The 19073-nt window shown below is 36.9% G+C and overlaps 1 protein-coding gene across 2 annotated transcripts in view; it reads left to right on the top strand.

Moving 5' to 3' along the window:
* The window catches only part of ATP7A (ATPase copper transporting alpha), a 142729-nt gene that overhangs the window by 77537 nt on the left and 46119 nt on the right, over window positions 1-19073 (top strand). For both annotated transcript variants that reach the window (XM_019932185.3, XM_073799313.1), the window contains 3 exons: window positions 5580-6069; window positions 6600-7325; window positions 12574-12780. In XM_019932185.3, the coding sequence (XP_019787744.1) occupies window positions 5580-6069; window positions 6600-7325; window positions 12574-12780 (1423 nt within the window). The remainder of the gene's footprint in view (window positions 1-5579; window positions 6070-6599; window positions 7326-12573; window positions 12781-19073) is intronic.

Genomic DNA, 19073 nt, shown 5'->3' with positions numbered 1-19073 from the left:
GTAAATATTTGTTAAATAAATAAATGCTATTTTAGCTTCTTGCCCAAGGATTTGGCATCCAGAACAGTATTGTGATAATCACTATGTGAATTTCCTCTTAAAAGAAGCAAAGGTGCTGCCTGTTTTTGTTTCCTTTGAGACCTTAGGCTTGAACAGTCTCTTTGATATCTAAAATTCAGAGGAAAAGTTGAGTGCTGTTATCCCAAAGGGGAACATTTTTGTGCTAGGTGTGGTCGATCCAGCTTTAAAACACACAAATGGAAGCTACTAAATAAGGAAGTGTTTTCTGGTTTGCAGCATGAAAACAACATAGGATAATACAACTTTTTTGTGTAGTATTTTATATACATAGTTTCCTTACTTTTTTATGTCTTTTATAAATAGAAGACAGGCTATAGCAGTAGAAAGTATAGCAAACCATGTAGTGACAAAGTGATTTTTGCTTTAAAAATCAGCTTTAAGAACAGTTTCTCATAGCTAGTGGGAAGCAGCCACATGGCACAGGGAGATCAGCTCTGTGCTTTGTGAGCACCTACAGGGGTGGGGTAGGGAGGGTGGGATGGAGACGCAAGAGGGAGGAGATATGGGGATATATGTATATGTATAGCTGATTCACTTTGTTATAAAGCAGAAACTAACACAACAATGTAAAGCAATTATACTCCAATAAAGATGTTAAAAAAAAACTTTCTTATTGCGTATGTTGGTAAATTGAAATTGTGAGGGGAGGATAAGCTCAAAACCAGGTCTTGTTTAAAAGATACCAGATACAATGTATTTAAACATAAAGGGAAAAAAAATCCCCTTCCCTTTTTTAAAAGTTTGGCGATTTATCATAAAAAGTATAGTAGTACATAGAGTAGTACTGTCCAATGGAATATTCTGTAATGATGATAATGTTCTGTATCTACTCTGTCCCATATGGCAGCTACATTGGCCACTGAACGCTAGAAATGTGGCTAATGCAATTGAGGAACTGAATTTTTAATCTCTTAATTTTTTTGTTTTTAAAATTATACCAAAATATTGACTTCTTTTTGGTATATAGTTCTATCAGTTTTGTTTGTTTGTTTTTAGGTTTGGTAAATTTTAACACATGTATAGATTCTTTTAACTACCCCCACAACCAGGACAGCACAGTTCCATCACTCACGTCACTCCAAAATGATTCTTCACTAAATGCAAATATAACTATATCATTCCCCTGCTTAACTTTTCCATGGCTCTCTATTACCTACAGGATAAATTACAGACTATTATTGGCATACAAGAGGCCCCATAATAAAGCAGTTGCCTAATTCTGCAAGCCTGTCATCTTTCTCTACTTTTGTGTTTCCATTTGTCATAAATTCTCTGCTTCATGTATCCTTGCTGATTTCTGGTTTTCCTTTAACACTCAGGTATTATCTCCTCTAAGAAGCCTTTTTTGACACATATTCCTAGGAATGAATGGGTGTCCGTTTTCTCTATCCTCTATTCTAGTATTGCTCCCTGTGACTGTGTCATGATCAGCTTTGTATCATGAGAATCTCAGTTCCTGGCACATATAATAAGTGCTTGATAGGAACTTACCTGGTGGTGCAGTGGTTAAGAATCTGCCTGCCAGTGCAGGGGACTCGGGTTCGATCCCTGGTCCGGGAAGATCCCACATGCTGCAGAGCAACTAAGCCCATGCTCCACAACTACTGAGCCTGTGCCCTAGAGCCCGCGAGCCACAACTACTGAGCCTGTGTGCCACAACTACTGAAACCCTTGCACCTAGAGCCTGTGCTCCGCAACAAGAGAAGCCACCACAGTGAGAAGCCCGCTCATCGCAACAAAGAGTAGCCCCCGCTTGCTGCAACTAGAGGAAGCCCGTGCGCAGCAATGAAGACCCAATGCAGCCAAAAATAAATAAATGCTTGATAAATATTCATTGTTCAGTGTTTACTTTTATATGACTTGCTGCTGCAAAGAACTACTTTCCTGTCTATTTACTCATATGATCCTTATAACAACCCTGGAAGATAATAGGGCACATTTCTTCATTTTTCAGACTGTAGAACTAATGAGTGTGGTTGACTAATTGGCGAATTGACACTGGAGCTCAAACCTTCTGACTCCCAATCCAGTTTGTGTGTGTGTGTGTGTGACTACTTCATAAATCTTTGTAACCTGTTAGCAAAAGAGATGCAGGGTAAGATGTCCCGGTAGTAGTTAAATTTATATACAGTTGCTGAGCTTTAAGAATACAATCATTGTTTTTATAATCAAATCAGGCAGAACAATAAAGATGTTCTTATTTTGAACAAAAATAATACTAGACTGTAGTGACTTAGAAGGTTATAGAAATATTTGCTGCAAAACCCTATGAATGTTGCCAGCATGTTTATACCTTTTCTTGCCAACAAAGTTGTCTTAATTGAACATTTTAAAACTTTAAACTTAATATCAAATTTGTTTTCTGTAGCTGATCCTGTTTCCTATATTAACTTTTGAATTGGTAGAGTGTGGAGTGTTGGAATAAGTTGTGAAAGGAGATGGAAGAAAGAGTACTTTGTTCTCTGTTATGAAATTCTAGGGCACGTTTTGTCTATGTACGTTTCAAATGCCTGATCAGTACATTAGTCACGTATACCTACATAGAGCTTTACCATTCCTGTAGGTACACAAGACATTTTGTGTTTCTTTCCAAAGAGAATAGTAAAGATAAGAACTATTAGAGAACCTCCATTTGAATTATTTGTTTCGTTCCTTTTTTTAATATGGTTTTTATTCTTCAATTTGTTAATATGGTGTATCACATTTATTGATTTGCATATATTGAAGAATCCTTGCATCCTGGGATAAATCCCACTTGATCATGGAGTATGATCCTGTTAATGTGTTGTTGGATTCTGTTTGCTAGTATTTTGTTGAGGATGTTTGCATCTATATTCATCAGTGATATTGGACTGTAATTTTCTTTTTCTGTAGTATCTATGTCTGGTTTTGGTATCAGGGTGATGGTGGCCTCATAGAATGAGTTTGGGAGTGTTCCTTCCTCTGCAAGTTTTTGGAAGAGTTTGAGAAGGATGGGTGTTAGCTCTTCTCTAAATGTTTGATAGAATTCACCTGTGTAGCTATCTGGTCCTGGACTTTTGTTTGTTGGGGAGATTTTTATTTACAGTTTCAATTTCATTACTTGTGATTGGTCTGTTCATATTTTCTCTTTCTTCCTGGTTCAGTCTTGGAAGGTTATACCTTTCTAAGAATTTGTCCATTTCTTCCAGGTTGTCCATTTTATTGGCATAGAGTTGCTTGTAGTAGTCTCTTAGGATGCTTTGTATTTCTTCACTGTCTGTTGTAACTTCTCCTTTTTCATTTCTAATTTTATTGATTTGAGTCCTCTCCCTCTTTTTCTTGATGAGTTTGGCAAATGGTTTATCAATTTTGTTTATCTTCTCAAAGAGCCAGCTTTTACTTTTATTGATCTTTGCTATTGTTTTCTTTGTTTCTATTTCATTTATTTCTGCTCTGATTTTTATGATTTATTTCCTTCTGCTTACTTTGGGTTTTGTTTGTTCTTCTTTCTCTACTTCCTTTAGGTATAAGGTTAGATTGTTTATTTGAGATTTTTCTTGTTTCTTGAGGTAGGCTTGTAGAGCTATAAACTTCCCTCTTACAACTGCTTTTGCTGCATCCCATAGGTTTTGGTTTGTCGTGTTTTCATTGTCATTTGTCTCTAGGTATTTTTTGATTTCCTCTTTGATTTCTTCAGTGATCGCTTGGTTATTTAGTAATGTATTGTTTAACCTCCATGTGTTTGTGTTTTTTTCCCTGTAATTGATTTCTAATCTCATAGTGTTGGGGTGAGAAAAGATGCTTGATATGATTTCAATTTTCTTAAATTTACTGAGGCTTGATTTGTGACACAGGATGTGATCTATCCTGGAGAATGTTCCATGTGCACTTGAGAAGAAAGTGTAATCTGCTGTTTTTGAATGTAATGCCCTATAAATATCAGTTAAATCTATCTGGTCTATTGTGTCATTTAAAGCTTGTGTTTCCTTATGAATTTTCTGTTTGGATGATCTGTCCATTGGTGTAAGTGAGGTGTTAAAGTCCCCCACTATTATTGTGTCACTGTTGATTTCCTCTTTTATAGCTGTTAGCAGTTGCCTTATGTATTGAGGTGCTCCTATGTTGGATACATATATATTTATAATTGTTATATCTTCTTTTTGGATTGATCCCTTGATCATTATGTAGTGTCCTTCCTTGTCTCTTGTAACATTCTCTATTTTAAAGTCTATTTTATCTGATATGAGTATTGCTACTCCAGCTTTCTTTTGATTTCCATTTGCATGGAATATCTTTTTCCATCCCCTCACTTTCAGTCTGTATGTGTCCCTAGGTCTGAAGTGGGTCTCTTGTAGACAGCATATATATGGGTCTTGTTTTTGTATCCATTCATCAAGCCTGTGTCTTTTGGTTGGAGCAGTTAATCCATTCATGTTTAAGGTAATTATCAATATGTATGTTCCTATTACCATTTTCTTAATCGTTTTGGGTTTGTTTTTGTAGGTCCTTTTCTTCTCTTGTGTTTTGCACTTAGAGAAGTTCCTTTAGCATTTGTCGTAGAGCTGGTTTGGTGGTGCTGAATTCTCTTAGCTTTTGGTTGTCTGTAAAGCTTTTGATTTCTCCATTGAATCTGAATGAGATCCTTGCTGGGTAGAGTAATCTTGGTTGTAGGTTTTTCCCTTTCATCACTTTAAGTATATCATGCCATTCCCTTCTGGCTTGTAGAGTTTCTGCTGAGAAATCAGCTGTTATCCTTATGGGAGTTCCCTTGTATGTTATTTGTCATTTTCCCCTTGCTGCTTTCAATAATTTTTCTTTGTCTTTAACTTTTGATAGTTTGATTACTATGTGTCTCCGCATGTTTCTCTTTGGGTTTATCCTGTATGGGACTGTCTGTGCTTCCTGGATTTGAGTGGCTCTTTCCTTTCCCTTGTTAGGAATGTTTTTGACTATAATCTCTTCAAATATTTTTTGGGTCCTTCTCTCTTTCTTCTCCTTCTGGGACCCGTATAATGCAAATGTTGTTGAGCTTAATGTTGTCCCAGAGGTCTCTTAGGCTGTCTTCATTTCTTTTCATTCTTTTTTCTTTATTCTGTTCCATGGCAGTGATTTCCATCATTCTGTCCTCCAGGTCACTTATCTGTTCTTCTGCCTCAGTTATTCTGCTATTGATTCCTTCTAGTGTAATTTTCATTTCAGTTATTGTATTGTTCATCTCTGTTTGTTTTTTAATTCTTCTAGGTTTTTGTTAAACACTTCTTGCATCTTCTCGATCTTTGCCTCCATTCTTTTTTGAGGTCCTGGATTATCTTCACTATCATTATTCTGAATTCTTTTTCTAGAAGGTTGCCTATCTCCACTTCATTTAGTTGTTTTTCTGGGGTTTTATCTTGTTCCTTCATCTGGTAAGTAGCCCTCTGCCTTTTCATCTTGTCTATCTATTTGTTTCATTCTTGTCGGTGGTGAGATGATTGATATTTTTAAGTTCCATGTCATGTAATTTAATTAAACTGACTTCTGAAATTTCCTTCTGAAAGGTTTCACTGGAAGAAAAAAATGCAGCCATTATTTATGACCCTAAACTGCAGACTCCAAAGACCCTACAGGAAGCCATTGATGACATGGGCTTTGATGCTGTTCTGCACAATCCTAAGCCGCTCCCTGTTTTAACTGAGACCTTGTTTCTGACTGTTACTGCTTCACTGGCTCCGCCATGGGAGCATATCCAAAGCACATTGCTCAAGACGAAGGGTGTGACAGACATTAAAATTTCCCCTCAGCAGAGAACTGCAGTGGTGATAATAATCCCTTCTATAGTGAATGCCAGTCAGATAGTAGAGCTGGTTCCGGCTCTCAGTTTAGATCCAGGAACTCTGGAGAAAATGTCAGGAATTTGCGAAGATTTCAGTATGGCTCAAGCAGGCGAAGTCATGCTGAAGATGAAGGTGGAAGGGATGACCTGCCATTCATGTACTAGCACCATTGAAGGAAAAATTGGGAAACTGCAAGGTGTTCAGCGAATTAAAGGTAGTATGCCTAATGTTATTTGTTTGATTGATTTGCGAGGCTTAGTTTTCTGTTTTGGCCTTTTTAACTTTTGCTTTTTTTTTAAGCATGGGTTTTAAATATGTGGTACTAGAATGTTACTGCTTCATTGAAGTCTGAGGTACAGTGTATTCCCAGCATTAATGTTGGTAAAGTTAATGGTTATAAATAAAAGTTATGTGAATCTTGAACTAGCGTAAAAGGCAGCCAGGGTGGTGATTCATGAAGTTCAGGGTTCTTAACACAACATGCCGAGGGTCCTCTTGACCTCTAATATGTTTCTATTCAGGCATGCAGAAACTTGGAGACCACAAATGTAGTGGTCATATCTTTTACTTTCTTACTATTCCATATCATTAACATTTTCTGAAAAGAACAGAATTATTTTAAGAAAGGATAATGAGAACAATGAGAGAAACTGTTGTATATGGTATTGATTTGGTCGACAGAATGTTTTCTGAAGTGGCCCAGGAATGACTGAAGTAAATAATTATTTTCCTTTTATTAACTAGTTTCCCTGGACAATCAAGAAGCTACTGTTGTTTATCAACCTCATCTTATCACAGCAGAGGAAATAAAAAAGCAGATTGAAGCTGTGGGCTTTCCAGCATTCATCAAAAAACAGCCCAAGTACCTCAAACTGGGAGCTATTGATATAGAACGTCTAAAGAACACACCAGTCAAATCCTCAGAAGGATCACAGCAAAGGAGTCCATCATATACCAATAATTCAACAGTCATTTTCATCATAGATGGCATGCACTGTAAATCATGTGTGTCAAATATTGAAAATGCTTTATCTACACTCCAGTATGTAAGCAGTGTAGTCGTTTCTTTAGAGAATAGAACTGCCACAGTAAAGTACAAGGCAAGTTTAGTCACTCCAGAAACTCTGAGAAAAGCCATAGAGGCCATATCACCAGGGCAATATAGAGTTAGTAGTACAAATGAAATTGAGAGTACTTCAAACTCTCCCTCCAGCTCATCTCTTCAAAAGAGTCCTTTGAGCATAGTTAGCCAACCTCTGACTCAAGAAACCGTGATAAACATTGATGGCATGACTTGTAATTCTTGTGTGCAGTCTATTGAGGGTGTCATATTAAAAAAGGCAGGTGTAAAATCCATACGAGTATCACTTGCAAATGGCAAAGGGATTGTTGAGTATGATCCTTTACTAACCTGTCCAGAAACCTTGAGAGAAGCAATAGAAGACATGGGATTTGATGCTTCCTTGTCAGGTAATATCATTTTTTTCTTTGATTCCTTTAATGTTCTTTTATTAACACTTTGCTGGTTCTTTTGGCTTTTATCAATGAGAAATGAGTAATAGGCACTGCTATTCCACTTTTTGGAAATAAGACATATGGAAGTAGTCAGCAGTGTATACAAGGATGCATAAGGATGTTTGCCTAATTATTTATAATATTTAAAAACTAGAAACATTAAATAAAGCATGATACCTTCATATGATGAAATGCTAAGCAGCCATAAAAAATTATGGTATTGAAGATACTTAATGCCACGGGAAAGTGTCTGAGATATTTTGTTAACTGAAAAAAAAGCAAGCAAAAAAGCTGTATGTTCAGTATGATCAAAATTTTATAAACACATGTATAAGGATTTATACCATGTATACGTTATTTATGTATATGAATGAATAAAATTCCTGGTAGGACATGAACTAAATTTTAACAGTAGTTATTTGTGAGTGTAGTTATTTGTGAGTGGTAGGATAAAGGTGATATTTTGTTTTCAATTTGCTTTCTTATGTATTTTAAGTTTGTGTGTGTGTGTGTGACAAGGATGTATGTATGTTTGTTTGTATGTATTTTTGTATATATAATATAGGAGAAGCAAATGTTATTTTAAAAAGAAAAAAGTAGAAATAAATAATAGAATTTTAACTGTAGTTTTGAATTTAGGCATTCAAATGAACCTGACTCTAGAACTGGCCCAAAGTCTTCCTGTTTCCTGGCAGCACTTACTTTGAACTAAAACCAAAGACGTATATCCAATGGAATTTGCCCATGTGAACTTGTTTTAAACTAGAATTGAACCTTGCCTTGAATTAAACTGGAAATTCCCTAAATGAAATTTCTTGCTGTAAATAACAATGGAAAAGTTGAATAACTAATTTCTAGACAATGTCATTAACCTTTGCTCTTCTGATCAGAATGAAAGATATCAAATAGCAGTGTTCTCTTTTCAAGCTCACTAAAACTGAGAAGCATAAAAAATTAGTCACATGCTCAAATTATTATGGTAGATAAGTGTCAGTGGAAAAGGACCCAGAGATGTAAACATTCTTAATTTTCATGTTCATGACAAATGGTAGAAATTATAGAACTGTCATTTCTTAAAGTCAAGATGTAGTTCACATACCATAAATTCACCCTTTTAAAGTACACAATCCAGTGGTTATTAGTATATTCATAGGAATTTGCAGCCATTACCATTATGTAATTTTAGAACATTTTTATCAGCCTCCCAAAGAAACCTCATACTGGTTAGCAGTCACTCCCCATTTCCCCTTCACCTCCCCCTAGCCCAGCCCCTTTTATCTACTGTTCTGTTTTCTGGCTTTATGAATTTGACAACTCTAAGTACCATATAAGTGGAGTCAGAATATTTGTCCCTTTGTATTTAACGTATTTCACTTAGCATAATGTTTTCAAGATAACAAACGTTCATCCATGTTTGTGATATGTATCAGTACTTCATTCCTTTTTACTGCTGAATAGTATACCATTGTATGCATAGACCTCATTTTGTCTCTCCATTCATCAGTTGATGGAGATTTGGGTTGTTTCCACTCCTTGGCTATCATGAATAATGTTGTGATGAGCATTTGTTACAAGTTTTTGCATGAATATATTTTTTTATTTCTTCTGGGTATATACTAGGAGTGGAATTTCTAGGTCATATGGTGAATATGTTTAACTTTTTCAGTAACTGCCAAGCTGTTTTCCAAAATGGCTGCACCATTTTATATTCTCACTTAGAAGTCTCACTTTGATAAAGAAGATCTCAAAAGACCAAGATTCTTGTGCCTTAAAAAAGATACACACACACACATGCGCAAATATGTGTGCACACTGGAATACTACTCAGCCATAAGAAATGAAATAATGTAATTTGCAGCAACATGGATGGACCTAGAGATTATCATACTAAGTGAAGTGAGTCAAAGACAAATATCATATGATATCATTTTTATGTGGAATCTAAAAAAAATGATTCAAATGAACTTATTTACAAAACAGAAACAGACTCACAGACATAGAAAACAAACTTATGGCTACCAAAGGGGAAATGGGGGGAGAGATAAATTAGGAATTTGGGATTAACAGATACACACTACTGTATATAAAATAGATAAACAACAAGGACCCCTGTATAGCACAGGGAACTATATTCAATATCTTGTAATACCCTATAATGGAAAAGAATCTGAAAAAGATGATATATATCTGAAAAAGAATATATATATATATATTTGTATATATATATATATATATATATCTCTGGTTGATAACAAATGACTGCATTGTGTGTTTCTACTAGAGATCAGAGTTTAAGATACCACCAGAATTGTGGCTACCCATTTTCTGAATGCCAGTGTCAGTGCTGATCCAGGCTTCACAGTCTGCCACTCTGACCTGTTCCTAGAGGTACAGGGATCAGTGCATTTTGCCTTCATGTTATACCAGTCCTGGGTGGGCCATAAATGTTAAAGGAGGTAGTGAGAAAAATGGGAGGTGTTTTTTTATCATGACCATCAATCTCATCATTCTCTTAAAAAGACATAGTATATGAAATTGTCTTCACTAACCAATGAAAGCAAACACAATACTCAAATTCCTTTTCCTTTTTTGTAACTTTTTTATCTTTAATTTCAAACTTACAGAAAAGCTACAAGAATAGTACAAAGAATTCCTGTTTACCAATTTTACTCAGATTCCACAGTTGTTAATATTTTGCCACATTTGTTTTATCATTCTCTTTCTCTGTCGACAGACAGAGACATATATTCAAACACACATTACCCACACACGTATATACCATTTTATCAATCATTTGAGAGTAAGTTGCAGACATGATGTTTATAACTGTTTTTAAGCCATTTTCTGATTATGTATTTATTCTTCATATTACTTTAGACTGAACCTGCCAGTTTTGAGGATCAGATTGGAAACCCTTTCTTGAAATTTTTGGAATCTTTTCTGATTGTTGCCTCAAGTGCAGGAGAGTCAGCCTTCCCTTTGAATTCATTTAAGCATAAGTAGTGTGGCTACAGCTTATAGAAAAGCTAATTTAAAGAAACCAGCCATTTAATTCATTGTGGCTTTTTAACACCTGTACTGCCTCTGTGGCAGATGGAAGGTTTTGCTCTTCTTGCCACACTCACTGGGGTAAAGGTCACAATTTTATGAATCTTTGTTGAGAAGTCATGCCAATGTAGCTAAAAGGGATCACCTTGGGGCTTCCCTGGTGGCGCAGTGGTTAAGAATCCGCCTGACAGTGCAGGGGACATGGGTTCGAGCCCCGGTCCGGGAAGATCCCACATGCCGCGGAGCAACTAAGCCTGTGGGCCACAACTATTGAGCCTGCGCTCTAGAGCCCGTGAGCCACAACCACAACAAGAGAAGCCACCGCAATGAGAAGCCCACGCACAGCAACGAAGAGTAGCCCCTGCTCACCGCAACTAGAGAAAGCCCACGCACAGCAACAAAGACCCAATGCAGCCAAAAAAAAAAAGGGGGGGTCACCACTATGACTTATTTTAATTTAATACTGTACTTCTAGAGTGTGAAAATTGTAGATGGTATTTAGGTTACTTCTGGTACCTGAAAGAACTAAATTACTCTGGAACAAGACTTAAAGTAATTGGTAGTATAAACTTTTTTTTTCATTGTCCAAGTTCAACATTAAGTCTTGATAGTAATAATTATGAGAGAATGAATAAGCTCCTGGCTAGATTAAAATAATGTTTTTTTTCAAAGCCAAAGCTATTTCCTTTGGGCAAATGAGCCTCCTTTTTGAATTTTTGGTACTATTTGGTAAATTTTTCCTCTTTGTTCTAAATAATACTCTCGTAATCTTAATGAATATCGTTTTCTGAACTGATCCACTTAAGACCAGAGACTGACTCATTTCGGAATTGGGAGAATCTTGTCCTTTGCTATTCAGAGTGTCCTTTGCTCTACTCAGACTGACAGTACTGCCGTCACCTGGAAGCTTGTTGGAAAAGTAGAGTCTCAGGCCCCACCCTAAATGTACTAAATCAGAACCTGCATTTTAACAAGATCTCCCAGGTGATGGTATGTGTGTTAAAATTTAAGAGCCATTATTATAACTGATTTGAGAAGTCTAGATCATTATTCATTAGGGAAATGCTAAGGCTTTTGTTAAAGTTTCTTCAAAAGATGCCCTTCTTCAGCACCCTAAAAACCAACTCTGCTATGCAAACTTTCCTCTGTCGGCTAGCCAAACAGACCTGAACCAGTTTTTTGCCCAAGGGGAAGAAATAACAAGTTAGGTTAGTGGAAATTTCCACATCACTTCTTTTCCTCCTTATCTGTGCAGGAGAGTAGAAACTCTAGCTTTTTTGCATGTATTGATACATGGATGTGCAAAAGGGAATACTTTCTCCCTTCTTGGGAGGTGATTGATACTGCAGTGGATAAAGTAAAGCAGAATAACAACTTTTCTGAGACTGCAGGGGAGCTTCTTGGATGACAGAAGCTTTCCACTGTTTCACAGTCCATAAACATTCTATGGAAAGAGTCTCTGAACACTCCTTTGCGAAAAATGAATATTACTGCTGACTTACTCTTTGCCTCTTCTTCCATTGTCCACAAAGGCATTTTAATTTTAAAAATACGATATATTGGTGTTAAAAGTTCAAACATACAGAAGTGTCTGTAGAGGAAGTTTGTTCATCTGTCTGTTATTCTGTTCCTGCTTTAACCCCATTCCCCAGAAGGAGCCACCATTAATAGTTTGGTATGTACCCTCCTAGGCTTTCTTTTGCAGGTTCTCATATATACACTAACAATTTTTAAATGACATTATACTTCAATGCTGTTTTGCCGACTGCTTTTGGTTCCACTTACTATATCACGAATTGCTTTACTGCCAGTATGTAAATTGTTAACATAATGATAAAAATTCATGATAAAAATAAGAGCTATCTATTAACAAACCATTGTCTACTCGGGTTTGGGGTAGAGATAATGGCTTGAAGATATTGATGTATAGTTTTGTTTATTCAGTTAGTTCAGATTTTCCCGAGAATTGGGATGGGCAGTGTTGAACTTGGAAGTCACTTCCTAGAAAGTGTAGAGATAACATTGCACTGGGCTCTAGGTCCATTACAATTTTAAAGGAGTGGATTGACAGTGCCAGGTGGTGTGGATTGTGATGAGTGACGAGGATGCAGCTGGAGAATACCTCAAATGAAAAGAATCTTTTCCTGTCCACCAGATACAAATGAGCCACTGGTAGTAATAGCTCAGTCCTCATCGGAAATGCCACTTTTGACCTCAACTAATGAATTTCATACCAAAATGATGACACCAATTCATGACAAAGAGGAGGCAAAGACTTCATCTAAGTGTTACATACAGGTCACTGGTATGACTTGTGCTTCCTGTGTAGCAAACATTGAACGGAATTTAAGACGAGAAGAAGGTAAGACACTCTTAAAGCCTGTTGTTTTATGTATTAGTTTGAGGGCTCTGTCCTTTTTGTCCTCTTATGTGTTTTGTAACCATGTTTATGACTCTTGCCAAGGCCTCATAAAGACTATCAGTGACTTTCAGGACAACCTTGACTTCCTGACAACCAGTTTTTGTTAGTGTTTTGTTCCCTTAGATATAGTTCCTGTCTTGTTTACCTCATGGCCACATTTTAATATCAATGAAGTTTGTAGTCAAATAGCAAAAGGAAATACATAAGATTACTATTCTTTATGGACCTTGGCTGCAATGGATGTTAAGAAACATGAATTTTCTGATAAAGTTATGCTTAAAACTAACAACTACAATCCATAAGTTTCAATATTACTATATCCAGGCCAAGCACTGGACCAAAGCCAAGTTTGTTTAGAATTGTTCTCTTCCAACAATTTGATCACTGATCTTTGCTTGCAGTAAAAGTGTTCAAAAGTTACTTAATATTGTGTACAAGTTGTCATTTTAGGTTACAAATTCTTAGAATAGCTATAATACATATATATATTTAATTTTTGAATTTTATTTTATTTTTTATACAGCAGGTGCTTATTAGTTATCCATTTTATACATATTAGTGTATATATGTCAATCCCAATCTCTCAATTCATCACACCACCACCCCCTCACCACTTTCCGTCCTTGGTGTCCATACGTTGTTCTCTGCATCTGTGTCTCAACTTCTGCCCTGCAAACTGGTTCATCTGCACCATTTTTCTAGGTTCCACATATATGCATTAATATACGATATTTGTTTTTCTCTTTCTGACTTACTTCACTGTGCTTGACAGCCTCTACATCCATCCACGTCTCTACAAATGACCCGATTTCATTCCTTTTTATGGCTGAGTAATATTCCCTTGTATATATGTACCACATCTTCTTTATCCATTTGTCTGTTGATAGGCATTTAGGTTGCTTCCATGACCTGGCTATTGTAAATAGTGCTGCAATGAACATTGGGGTGCATGTGTCTTTTTGAATTATGGTTTTCTCTGTGTATATGCCCAGTAGTGGGATTGCTGGGTCATATGGCATTCTATTTTTAGTTTTTTAAGGACCCTCCATACTGTTCTCCATAGTGGCTATATCAATTTACATTCCCACCAACAGTGCAAGAGGGTTCCGTTTTCTCCACAGCCTCTCCAGCACTTATTGTTTCTAGATTTTTTGATGATGGCCATTCTGACTGGTGTGAGGTGTTACCTCATTGTAGTTTTGATTTACATTTCTCTAATGATTAGTGATATTGAACATCCTCTCATGTGTTTGTTGGCCATCTGTATATCTTCTTTGGAGAAATGTCTATTTAGGTCTTCTGCCCATTTTTGGATTGGGTTCTTTGTTTTTCTTGATTTTTTTTTTTTTTTTTTTTTTGCGGTACGCGGACCTCTCACTGCTGCGGCCTCTTCCGTTGTGGAGCACAGGCTCTGGACGTGCAGGCTCAGTGGCCATGGCTCACGGGCCTAGCCACTCCGTGGCATTTGGGATCCTCCCGGACCGGGGCACAAACCTGTGTCCCCTGCATCGGCAGGCAGACTCTCAACCACTGTGCCACCAGGGAAGCCCTGTTTTTCTTGATACTGAGCTGCATGAGCTGCTTGTATATTTCGGAGATTAATCCTTTGTCACTTGCTTCATTTGCAAATATTTTCTCCCATTCTGAGGGTTGTCTTTGTGTCTTGTTTGTAGTTTCCTTTGATTTGCAAAAGCTTTTAACTATCATTCGGTCCCATTTGTTTATTTTTGTTTTTATTTCCATTACTCTAAGAGGTGGATCAAAAAAGATCTTGCTGCGATTTATGTCAAAGAGTGTTCTTCCTGTGTTTTCCTCTAAGAGTTTTATAGTGTCTGGTCTTACATTTAGGTCTTTAATCCATTTTGAGTTTATTTTTGTGTGTGGTGTTAGGGAGTGTTCTAGTTTCATTCTTTTACATGTAGCTGTCCAGTTTTCCCAGCACCAATTATTGAAGACACTGTCTTTTCTCCACTGTATATCCTTGTCTCCTTTGTCATAGATTAGTTAACCATAGGTGTGTGGGTTTATCTCTGGGCTTTCTATCCTGTTCCATTGATCTATATTTATGTTTTTGTGCCAGTACCATATTGTCTTGATTACTGTCCCTTTATAGTATAATCTGAAGTCAAGGAGCCCGATTCCTCCAGCTCCGTTTTTTTCCCTCAAGACTACTTTGGCTATAAGGGGTCTTTTGTGTCTCCATACAAATTTTAAGATTTTTTGTTCTAGTTCTGTAAAAAAATGCTATTGGTAATTTGATAGAGATTGCATTGAATCTGTAGATTACTTTGGGTAGTATAGTCATTTTCACAATATTGATTCTTCCAATCCAAGAACATGGTGTATCTGTCCATCTGTTTGTATCATCTTTAATTTCTTTCATCACTGTCTTATAGTTTTCTGCATACAGGTCTTTTGTTTCCCTAGGTAGGTTTATTCCTAGGTATTCTATTCTTTTTCTTGCAATGGTAAATGGGAGTGTTTCCTCAATTTATCTTTCTGATCTTTTGTTGTCAGTGTATAGGAATGCAAGAGATTTCTGTCCATTAATTTTGTATCCTGCTACTTTACCAAATTCATTGTTTAGCTCTAGTAGTTTTCTGGTAGCATCTTTAGGATTCTCTATGTAGAGTATCATGTCATTGGCAAACAGTGACAGTTTTACTTCTTCTTTTCCAATTTATATTCCTTTTATTTCTTTTTCTTCTCTGATTGCCGTGGCTAGGACTTCCAAAACTGTGTTGAATAATAGTGGCAAGAGCGGCCATCCTTCTCTTGTTCCTGATCTTAGAGGAAATGGTTTCAGTTTTTCACCATTGAGAATGATGTTTGCTGTGGGTTTGTCGTATATGGCCTTTATTATGTTGAGGTAGGTTCCCTCTCTGCCCACTTTCTGGAGAGTTTTTATCCTAAATGGGTGTTGAATTTTGTCAAAAGCTTTTTCTGCATCCATTGAGATGATCCTATGGTTTTTATTTTTCAATTTGTTAATATGGTGTATCACATTGATTGATTTGCATATATTGAAGAATCCTTGCATCCCTGAGATAAATCCCACTTGATCATGGTGTGTGATCCTTTTAATGTGTTGTTGGATTCTGTTTGCTAGTATTTTGTTGAGGATGTTTGCATGTATATTCATGAGTGATACTGGTGTGTAATTTTCTTTTTTTGTAGCATCTTTGTCTGATTTTGGTATCAGGGTGATGGTGGCCTCATAGAATGAGTTTGGGAATGTTCCTTCCCCTGTACATTTTTGGAAGAGTTTGAGAAGGATGGGTGTTAGCTCTTCTCTAAATGTTTGATAAATTCATCTGTGTAGCCATCTGGTCCTGAACTTTTGTTTTTTGGAAGATTGTTAGTCACAGTTTCAATTTCATTACTTGTGATTGGTCTGTTCATATTTTCTCTTTCTTCCTGGTTCAGTCTTGGAAGGTTATACCTTTCTAAGAATTTGTCCATTTCTTCCAGGTCGTCCATTTTATTGGCACAGAGTTGCTCGTAGTAGTCTCTCAGGATGCTTTGTATTTCTGTGGTGTCTGTTGTAACTTTTCGTTTTTCATTTCTAATTTTATTGATTTGAGTCCTCTCCCTCTTTTTCTTGATGAGTCTGGCTAATGGTTTATCAGTTTTGTTTATCTTTTCAGAGAGCCAGCTTTTAGTTTTATTGATCTTTGCTATTGTTTTCTTTGTTTCTATTTCATTTATTTCTGCTCTGATCTTTATGATTCCTTTCCTTCTGCTAACTTTGGATTTTGTTTGTTCTTCTTTCCCTAGTTCCTTTAGGTGTAAGGTTAGATTGTTTCTTTGAGATTTTTCTTGTTTCTTGAAGTAGGCTTGTATAGCTATAAACTTCCCTCGTAGAACTGCTTTTGCTGCATCCCATAGGTTTTGGGTCATCGTGTTTTCATTGTCATTTGTCTCTAGGTATTTTTTGGTTTCCTCTTTGATTTCTTCAGTGATCTCTTAGTTAGTAACATATTGTTTACCCTCCATGTGTTTGTATTTTTTACGTTTTTTCCCCTGTAATTCATTTCTAATCTCATAGGGTGGTGGTCAGAAAAGATGCTTGATATGATTTCAGTTTTCTTAAATTTACTGAGGCTTGATTTGTGATCCGAGATGTGATCAATCCTGGAGTATGTTCCATGTGCACTTGAAGGAAGTGTAATCTGCTGTTTTTGGAGGCAATGTCCTATAAATATCAATTAAATATATCTGGTCTATTGTGTCATTTAAAGTTTCTGTTTCCTTTTTAATTTTCTGTTTGGATGATCTGTCCATTGGTGTAAGTGAGGTGTTAAATTCCCCCACTATTAGTATGTTACTGTCAATTTCCTCTTTTTTGGCTGTTAGCAGTTGCCTTATGTATTGAGGTGTTCCTATGTTGGGTGCATATATATTTATAATTGTTGTCTTCTCCTTGGTTTGATTTCTTGATCATTATGTAGTGTCCTTCCTTGTCTCTTGTAACATTTCTTTACTTTAAAGTCTATTTTATGTGATATGAGTATTGCTACTCCAGCTTTCTTTTGATTTCCATTTGCATGGAATATCTTTTTCCATCCCCTCACTTTCAGTCTGTATGTGTCCCTAGGTCTGAAGTGGGTCTCTTGTAGACAGCATATGTATGGGTCTTGTTTTTGTATCCATTCAATGAGCCTGTGTCTTTTGGTTGGAGCATTTAATCCATTCACGTTTAAGGTAATTATCAATATGTATGTTCCTTTTACCATTTTCTTAATCGTTCTGTGTTTGTTTTTGTAGGTCCTTTTCTTCTCTTATGGTTCCCACTTAGAGAATTTCCTTTAGCATTTGTTGTAGAGCTCGTTTGGTGGTGCTGAATTCTCTTAGCTTTTGGTTGTCTGTAAAGCTTTTGATTTCTCCATCCAATCTGAATGAGATCCTTGCTGGGTAGAGTAATCTTGGTTGTAGGTTTTCCCCTTTCATCACTTTAAATATATCATGCCACTCCCTTCTGGCTTGTAGAGTTTCTGCTGAGAAATCAGCTGTTAACCTTATGGGAGTTCCCTTGTATGTTATTTCTTGTTTTCCCCTTGCTGCTTTCAATAATTTTTCTTTGTCTTTAATTTTTCTTTGTCTTTAATTTTTGATAGTTTGATTACTATGTGTCTCGGCGTGTTTCTCTTTGGGTTTATCCTATATGGGACTGTCTGTGCTTCCTGGACTTGGGTGGCTCTTTCCTTTCCCATGTTAGGAATGTTTTTGACTATAATCTCTTCAAATATTTTCTTGGGTCCTTCTCTCTTTCTTCTCCTTCTGGGACCCGTATAATGCAAATGTTGTTGAGCTTAATGTTGTCCCAGAGGTCTCTTAGGCTGTCTTCATTTCTTTTCATTCTTTTTTCTTTATTCTGTTCCATGGCAGTGATTTCCATCATTCTGTCCTCCAGGTCACTTATCTGTTCTTCTGCCTCAGTTATTCTGCTATTGATTCCTTCTAGTGTACTTTTCATTTCAGTTATTGTATTGTTCATCTTTGTTTGTTTGTTCTTTAATTCTTCTAGGTGTTTGTTCTTTAATTCTTCTCGGTGTATGTTAAACATTTCTTGTGTCTTCTCGATCTGTGCCTCCATTCTTTTTCCAAGATCCTGGATCATCTTCACTATCATTATTCTGAATTCTGTTTCTGGAAGGTTGCCTATCTCCACTTCATTTAGTTGTTTTTCTGGGATTTTATCTTGTTCCTTCATCTAGTACATAGTCCTCTGCCTTTTCATCTTGTCTGCGTTTCTGTGAATGTGGTTTTTGTTCCATAGGCTGCAGGATTGTAGTTCTTCTTGCTTCTGTTGTCTGCCCTCTGGTGGATGAGGCTATCTAAGAGGCTTGAGCAAGTTTTCTGATGGGAGGGAGTTGGGTGGGTAGAGCTGGGTGCTGCTCTGGTGGGCAGAGCTCAGTTAAACTTTAATTCCCTTGTCTGCTGATGGGTGGGGCTTCGTTCCCTCCCTGTTGGTTGTTTGGCCTGAGGCGACCCAACCCTTGAGCCTACTGGGCTCTTTGGTGGGAGCAATGGCGGACTCTGCTAGGGCTCACACCAAGCAGCACTTCCCAGAACTTCTGCTGCCAGTGTCCTTGTCCTTGCTGTGAGACACAGCCACCCCCTGCCTCTGCAGGAGACCCTTCAACAGTAGCAGATAGGTCTGGTTCAGTCTCCTATGGGTTCACTGCTCCTTCCCCTGGGTCCCGATGCATACACTATTTTGCGTGTGCCCT

This window comes from Tursiops truncatus, chromosome X (assembly GCF_011762595.2).
Source record: "Tursiops truncatus isolate mTurTru1 chromosome X, mTurTru1.mat.Y, whole genome shotgun sequence".
Taxonomy (NCBI): domain Eukaryota; kingdom Metazoa; phylum Chordata; class Mammalia; order Artiodactyla; family Delphinidae; genus Tursiops; species Tursiops truncatus.
Note: the sequence above shows the minus strand (reverse complement) of the source record. Positions and strands in the feature narration are given on the sequence as shown.